At 44.3% G+C, this 8,523-nt stretch overlaps 1 protein-coding gene across 1 annotated transcript; it reads right to left on the bottom strand.

Annotated features, from left to right (window-relative positions):
• On the bottom strand, positions 1-8,307 carry YOD1 (YOD1 deubiquitinase). Its single transcript, XM_055319385.1, has 2 exons — positions 7,974-8,307; positions 1-5,840 (listed from the first exon to the last, which is right to left on the bottom strand). Exons 1-2 carry the CDS (start codon positions 8,305-8,307, stop codon positions 5,137-5,139), a joined length of 1,038 nt encoding a protein of 345 aa, XP_055175360.1. The 3' UTR covers positions 1-5,136.
• Positions 8,308-8,523: the final 216 nt, after the last annotated feature.

Raw genomic sequence — 8,523 nt, 5'->3', positions numbered from 1 at the left:
TATTTTCACTTCATTTATTTCTTCAAAACAAGTCACTTCATACAGCATTTGGTATTTAAAATCACAGACCTCATAAATAAAATCAATTCATCTTAATGACAATGGCAAAATCACATAAGAGTTGTACAAAATGAAGTAAGACATCTCCCAGGTAGCAGCAGTGCATTAACTTTGAAAAAAAAAATGCTGGCAAATAGACAAAAGAACATTTTTAAAACAAGAAAACACTGTCCATCTTAATAAAGAAAAATATGCCAAGAAACAGACTTCCTTCTGTTCTGCCCTTCGCAACTACTTTTACAAGACATGTTCTAAGCTCTAAATTTGACAATCTGGGGTTTCCTTCTTGCTTCACGAATCTCCACCTCTACTACATCAGTACAGGAAATAGAGGACTATTGTCATTCTCTATTCCTTTTGACAAACTTACACATATTTATTTTGCACTTTAAGCTGAATTCAATACTTTAAAGAGAAAAATTACTCTTTGCTATGGAAATTATATTTCCTGTAAACAGCTTGAGTCATGAATGGCACCAAGGTAGACTGGAAACCTGACAAGAATTAGGTGCCCTGGTCCTTTTAAGTAATTCATGGACTACAACTTACTGCATATCCTATACCAGCTCTAAAATCAGGCTCATGTAATCTTAGTAGAAATTCTAAAACTTTCTTAGGTTAACCTGTTACCTACAACTTAGACAGATCCTATTTTCACATCCATAAGCGCCTTGATGTGGGTATTTTTAAAAGACAAGTATAAAAAGGCATCATAGCAAAATGCTTCTATTTGTGGTTTATACATTAATGACAAACTTCTCAGTTATGGCCCTGCTACATTCTATGCCAAGAAAAGGGTGAGGAGGGTTAGGAGGACACAAAGGCATTGCTTGAAAACTGTTATTCGTGACTAAGGAATGTATCCATTTGAGGATCTCTTCTGGAGAGATGTATCCATTTGAGGATCTTTCTGTTTATCCCCTTTCCTCTTTAAACGAAAAGAGTAATCTCCTTTAAATTCATATGGACCAAGACCTAAATCAGCACCCCACAACTCAGTATCAATGTAACAATTTCTTCAAAGCCAAATATTCAAAGCACTGTAAACAAAATGTCAGCTGATTTTCAGAAAAGAAAAAAATAATAATAAAACCCTTTCCCAAAATCAGGCAAGTTTTGTAGTCTAAGTTGAATTAGATGTGTTGCAATATTATAACTCTTAGTAAGAGAACATTGTTAGCTAATGAACTAGCTTATTCAAAATCAAGTGTTGCACTTTAGACTTAAAAATGATACTTTTAAGGCTAAAAAATCAGCTCCCTTAAAATAAGTTTGCTTAGAAATAAATGAAGAGTTTTTAAGAATTTAATCTTTTCCAAGTTGGTATAGTCATCCTTGTGCTACAAGAACAAATTTGAATACTGCACTGCACAATGAATGATAACGAACAATCACATTACGGAAACAGGTAATTTTTGAATGCTAGGGCACAGAGCATGCTCCTAAGTTACTGAAATCAAGTTCCACTGTAATCAAAACACCAGAATGTTGTACCACTGGATACACTATACACTGATGGCAATTATTGATTAAGAAGAGCTGATTGTTAGCAGGTCAAGAATTATTTTTTAATGCCTTTAACAAGATCCCTGGAGAGGGCTAAAATGTAAACTTTTACTTCATATTTTTTTAAAGTGCTGCAAATAATAACAAATGCGTGTCTCAACACATGAAAGAACATAAATCTTAATATATGAAAGTTTTCGGAAGGCCACCTGATCCATAAAGAAAACAATTATTCTGCTAATTTTACATACTCCTCCTTCTAACTTTTTCAAAAAAGACATAGAAAAAAACCATGTTTAGCTAGGGCAACTTGCAACATATGTTTTAATGCCTACACAGGATAGGAAGAATATGCTAGATAAGCAAGTTGGGCGTGGGCATTTAGGGGCATTTATAGTGAGATAACACATTAATGCGTTCCTGACTATGACTCTGCTGGGGCTTGAACTTTATGGAATAATCAACTGGCATGATTATATTAGTTTTTGCCAATAGGGTCAAGCTGACCAGCAGCCAAACTTTCAAGGGTACCCCTTGACTATGCTAATTTTCATTAATGCGAAATAATCAAGAAATCAACTAGGAATGATTAACTAAGAATGTACCACACTGATGGCCTTATATGGCTATCACATCACAAAATTTCCAGGGATATTAATTTTAACCTCTGAAAACATTCTACCTAGAAGTGCATCTTCACTGCCATATACCAAATCTCTAAATCCAAAGAAGAGTTAAGGGAAAGAAAAAATAAAAGAGGAGTGGGGGACACTCCTTCACTCAGCCACTAATGTAAACTATCCTTATTTGAATTAAAAATTTTCCTTCACTCAGCCACTAATGTAAACTATCCTTATTTGAATTAAAAAAATATTCTGGTATGGCACTCAAAAACGGAATAAATAGGGAGAAAGGTTTCATTCTGCTCAAGTGCAAATTTAAGAAAAAGTTTTGGATCCTGCTGCAAGTACTAAATCCATAGGCTTTCAAAATTCTGAAGATTAGAATTTACACACATTAATAAACTAATTTCAAGAGTTTCATAAGTGCAATTAAAAAAAAATCTTTAGATTCTGTGAGGTTTATAAGCTTGAGTTTTAGAAAGAGCACAAGTTTAGGTTTTTTAATTCGCAGGAACTAAATCAAATTGCCTGCAAATAATGCATCATCTTGGATTTTCCATGATCAGAACATTCAAGTCCTAGTGCTGAATTTCAGCAACTAATTAATTTAGAACTCATTACTGAGAGCCATTTGACTATCAGTGTCCAGTTGGTGAATGGACATCCTAGATAACAGGTAAAATTGAGTACGATCCCCGGAATATCTGACACTTGCTATAAAAGTATAAGCTTAAATATGCAAACAAAAACACTTAAAATGAAAAAGTTTACTTTTATAAAATATCATGTTCTATTTCTATTTGTTAAATTAATCCAATGTAGGTAAAATATACTCAATTTTAAAGTGACAGAAATTTATGTTGGAAAACGTATCAATACATGCCTGGTACATTATAAATTACCCAATAAATATTTGTTGCATGAATAAACTTCTCTAAATTCCAGTAAGCAAATGTCAAGTTTGGCTCCTGAAGTACCTAAGACAGAAAGGCAAGCTTTATGAATAATGATGTGTAAAGCTCAATTTGATGTAGGTTACCCCGTGGTATACTCTTAACTTCTAGTTTTAAGTGTAATTATTTTCGGGGGGAGGGGGTGGGGTGGGGTAGAATAAGGGATAGAAAAATCTTTAGACCAAGAAGACAGCCAGGTACAAAGAGATTTTCAAACACACTCATTTGTACATATTATGATTGCCAAACGTTATCGCAAGTTCACAAGTGCTATTTTTAAGGCTCAGTAAAATAGAAAATTAAACACTTTTAAGTTACACCGATCGGTAACTTATATCTTAAGCAGCTATTCACAAAATAGGTACTCAAGAAATGTCACCTAATGATTTCAAGCATACTTTGGGAATTCTTCCTTAAAGGAACTTGTTCACTGAATTGTTCACATGCTCCTTAATTTTATATGGCCACCTCCACCACGTGAAAGTGCTAAAAGTAAATCTCAATTTTAAAACGTTTGCCAAGAAGATATGCTGAAAGAGCCAGAAGTGCTTTAAAGTATACCATTGGTTTTGTAAGTGAGATACTTCATCAAAAAATGAGACCAAGATTACAAAACTTCACTACACTAAGCCTCTTCACATTCTGTGAGATAATACATAACAAATTATAATTTAGCATCCCTGATCTTCAGAAGAATTACGAAAAGAGGTAGAAAACTTTTATCTGGAAGATCTCATGGTGGAGCTAATTTTAGAGGATGTGTCTTGCAGGTTAGCCCACCAAACAAATGACTACACGTCTATTATTAGGAAGAAGCAGAATTCCAAAAGAGCTGTTAAATAAGGCAAGGATTTAAAAACTGTCGTTATTTTGGAAGTGAAATAAATTCATTCAACATTATTATCCCAACTACTTTAAAACTCTTTGAAAGTCAAAGTAAAAGATTGTAGATGAGCAAAGTGCTAATTTGCAGAAACATTAAATTACTCAAAAGCGCATCAGTGGCCAGATAAGGCTGGCATGAAAAAAAGAATACTGTTTAGGTAAGCCAAAGATCTCACAAAAACCAAGTCAGAGCACAGCATTATCACTTTAGATGAAGACTGTTTTTTAGGAGTTGGAGAAAAAGCTGAGAAAAGTTAATCCCTCCAGACAACTCTTTATGTAAAAAAGCAAAAACCAAGCACTCAAATTTCAAGAAACTTCAATTAAAAAATAAATACCCTGCTTAATTTAAAATTTTTATCCAACGTGACAAACGTCAATAAATGAGTTGTGTTAAAACACGAGGCCGACGGTCTTTTAAAGCTTTAGTAAGCTGCTCAGGCACCTTTTCCCTCATACATTCTGCTTTTATACACTAGAAATCCTAAATTGGGCACTATCAGTTCCTTAGGTAATATTCTTAAGGAACGCACTCATCCCTGTAAAAATTGCTTGCAATGTACCTATAACTGGTTAAGTACACATTTATAAAGTCTACCAAATTGCAATATAAAATCGGTTTTGACAATTCTGAGTGTCTTCATTTGAGGAATCAATTCATAATTTAGAAACAATATTAACTCAGGCAGAGTTTTTAAAAGGATTCAATTACGGAGACACTGTAGTTTATGTCCAGTGGCCTCATGTGAGGCCTTCCGCATTACTCAAAATACGAAGTTGTTTTCTTCTAACAGGTTAATGCTGCTGGGTGCCAGTTTACGGTACTAAGATTCAACTCCTCAGGTTACTGTCGGTAGGTAGCAAGGACCACCGCTTCTGTCACCCCAGCAGAGAAAGGGCATGGATGTATCACCACTGTAGACACACACCTGTAAACTTGCACACTAATTTTAATCTTAACAAGGAATTTCAGTGTCTTAGTGGTTTTAAGTTAAAAAGATGGTTCAAGCATTGTCCTTTGTTCTTTAGGGGTTACAAATAGCTTATTGGAAAACCCAGAGCCTTCTGGATCTGTGAGGTAGTAGGCGGCAATCCTCATCATGCATAGATCACACTTCTCCAAAGTTGGTATGGCCTGTCTCCTTGGCATGGTCCCTTGCTTCTGCTTGTCCGGTTAATCCCTTCTGACATACCATGCACCTCAGGGTGAAGCGGTTTACATCAGTAAACTGTCTCTTTCTTCTGGCTTCATCTGCTAATTCCAGTGCTTGTACAAGAACAATATCATCATTAGAGGAGAAAATGGTCAGAGGCGGGGTGTCTGGGTCAGGGAAGTTCCGCTGAAGCGGATCATAGTGAATGCCATCATAAATAAGCAGGACCCTTTTGGTGTATCCTGCATCTTCCCCAAAACGGTCAATTCTTACTGTCTGTGTATCCACTACACATATTTCACATTGATAAAACTTAGACAGAATGGATATCTCAATAGCTCCTCCCCAAGTGTCATCCCTTTTGATCCAGTCACAGTACTCTTGATTCGTCTTTCCCAGTATTGCCTCGCTATAGAAGTCTGGATCGCTTGCTACAATTTGTGCTATGAGGCGTCTCATCTCAGGGGCGCAAGCAGGATTCAACACTCCTCCTTCCACGACATAGTACACACTGGTAAAGAGGCAAGAGTTGTCTGCTGGGACCACTGTTCTGCTAAGCACAGGCAAAGGTTCCCTGACGTAACTGGGAGCACCATGTTTTGTGAATGTAGGCGACTTTTTGGGCCTGGTTTGGTCTTCTTCCACGATCAGCATGTCGCCTGTTAGAAAATAAAACAAATCCAGAACTGCAGAGAAATCACAGGTGAGACGGGCTGTTCACTAGCCAAGTGTGCAAATTACACGCAGGAGGAGCTGAAGTAGGAAGAGCCTGGGTGACTAGGGAGAGAGAGCACGGCTCTGCAAACAAGCAGGCCAGGGACACTTGGGGTCCGCTCCATCTCCATAAAGATGAAAACAGAACAAAGAGAGAAACACTGGGGGCTGCGTTCCAGTTGAGGGAAGGAACTTTTTAAGCTTCTGGTTTAAGCTTTCGTATCGGCTTTAAAAAGACCTCTCCGACAACACAATTTCCTTACAGCTTCCTCTGCATCCTAAGAGCACAAGTCTTCCAAAAAAATGTGTTTACCCCAGACTAGACCACGGGGGGGGGGGGGAGGTCCTCGTTCTTCTCTGAAAGTTAACATCCCTAGCACGTGGGGGGTGTGCGTGTGAGTGTTTACAAGGATCCTCCAGACGACAGCTGAAAAGCCTTCAATGATCCATGTTGCTGGTCAGGTTTTAGTGATGGACAGAAACAACTGCTGTGGTTTAGGATTTGAAAGGGCCTCCCATGGATGTGTCAAAAGCATACTCCCAACTGAGCGTACCTGTGCAGCTACGTATGTACGAACGTGACGGCAAAAACCAACCGGGGCAGCAAAAGTGAAAAGGCTCCTGAAGCCTTGGGACCTGCTAAGCTTCCTTCAGGGACAGAGGGGGAAAGAGCTACCGGGACAGAGGAAATAGACCTCATTTTATTTTATTAACTTATTATTATTATTTTTCAGACTTTTATGGACGCAGAAGGAAAACAAAAGGAACGAGATGTTTTCGAGGTAGGCTAGAAAGCTGGGGCGGGGGGGGGGGGGGGGGGGATGGACTATGGGTTGGGCTCACCCTCTCTCCTTCAACCCTATACAGAGTGGAGGAGTTGCCAGCCCCGGCCCCTGCCAGAGTCCTCTAGTCTTCAATTGATCCTTAGCCCGTCCTCACCGCCCCCATCCTTACCCCCCACTCCTCACCCCCCCATCCTTACCCCCCGCTCCTCACCCCCCATCCTTAGCCCTGCTCCTCACCCCTCCATCCTTAGCCCCCGCTCCTCACTCCCCATCCTTAGTCCTGCTCCTCACCCCCCATCCTCAGCCCCGTCCTCACCTCTCCATCCTCAGCCCCCATCCTCAGCCCCCGTCCTCAGCCCCGTCCTCACCCCCCATCCTCAGCCCCGTCCTCACCCCCCATCCTCAGCCCCGTCCTCACCCCCCATCCTCAGCCCCGTCCTCACCTCTCCATCCTCAGCCCCCGTCCTCAGCCCCGTCCTCACCCCCCATCCTCAGCCCCCGTCCTCACCCCCCATCCTCAGCCCCGTCCTCACCTCTCCATCCTCAGCCCCCATCCTCAGCCCCCGTCCTCAGCCCCGTCCTCACCCCCGTCCTCAGCCCCGTCCTCACCCCCCATCCTCAGCCCCGTCCTCACCTCTCCATCCTCAGCCCCCATCCTCAGCCCCCGTCCTCAGCCCCGTCCTCACCCCCCATCCTCAGCCCCCGTCCTCACCCCCCATCCTCAGCCCCGTCCTCACCTCTCCATCCTCAGCCCCCATCCTCAGCCCCCGTCCTCAGCCCCGTCCTCAGCCCCGTCCTCACCCCCCATCCTCAGCCCCGTCCTCACCTCTCCATCCTCAGCCCCCATCCTCAGCCCCCGTCCTCAGCCCCGTCCTCACCCCCCATCCTCAGCCCCCGTCCTCACCCCCCATCCTCAGCCCCGTCCTCACCCATCCTCAGCCCCGTCCTCACCCATCCTCAGCCCCGTCCTCACCCCCCATCCTCAGCCCCCGTCCTCAGCCCCGTCCTCACCCCCCATCCTCAGCCCCGTCCTCACCCCCCATCCTCAGCCCCGTCCTCACCCCCCATCCTCAGCCCCCGTCCTCACCCCCCATCCTCAGCCCCCGTCCTCACCTCTCCATCCTCACCCCCCATCCTCACCCCCCGTCCTCACCCTCACCCTCCCCCATCCTGGCCTCCCGCCCCCGCGGGGCCCGCAGTCCTCCCGCCTCTGCCGACCGGGATCTCTGTCCCCCGCGCACGCCCCTCTCCGTCCTCCCAGGGCTCTCCCCGGCCCCAGGCTCGCCCCCTTACCGGACTGGATGGGCAGATCCCCTAGAACGGTGTCCTCGTCGCTGAGATCCAGGCCCTCGGGCGGGTACCCCACGAGGATCCGCTGACAGCCCGGCGCGATCCCGGTGATGGCGGCAATCTGGCCCTGGAGCTCCCGCACTCGGGTCCGGCTGGACAAGCCCTGCAACACATGGGTGCCATCCTTGGCCTTGCAGCGGAGCCGCCACATCGTGTGGGTCCAGCTCCGGGCAGCGGCGCGGCCAGCCCGGGTCCCGGCAGCAGGTGGGCAGACGCCGCCGGGGCAACCAGCCGCCCGGGGGACTCCAAAATGGCCACCCTTGGCCGGGCCAGACATCGCGAGAAACCGCCGGGGGCTACAGTTCTCGCGAGGGTTGGCTGCGGCTCGGGCCTCAGCCCTTTAAGAAGCGCGAACTCTCTTAAAGTGACAAGTCCCTCGGTGCCGCCGACCGCGCGCGAGCCCAAGGATGAAGACTTCGCTGTATACAGCCCAGGTGGCCTTGCTCCCTGTAGAGCGAGTGAGGTGCCCTCTTGCCTTGGCCGCATATATGCT

Source organism: Nyctereutes procyonoides, unplaced genomic scaffold, assembly GCF_905146905.1.
Source record: "Nyctereutes procyonoides isolate TBG_1078 unplaced genomic scaffold, NYPRO_anot_genome, whole genome shotgun sequence".
NCBI classification, from domain to species: Eukaryota; Metazoa; Chordata; class Mammalia; order Carnivora; family Canidae; genus Nyctereutes; species Nyctereutes procyonoides.
Note: the sequence above shows the minus strand (reverse complement) of the source record. Positions and strands in the feature narration are given on the sequence as shown.

Excerpts from the sequence above, each read along its gene's own strand:
- YOD1 (XM_055319385.1), bottom strand. The coding sequence starts at position 8,307 with ATGTCTGGCCCGGCCAAGGGTGGCCATTTTGGAGTCCCCCGGGCGGCT. Across the intron at positions 5,841-7,973 it reads GGATCTGCCCATCCAGTCCG|GCGACATGCTGATCGTGGAA; the intron begins GTAAGGGGGCGA and ends ATTTTCTAACAG.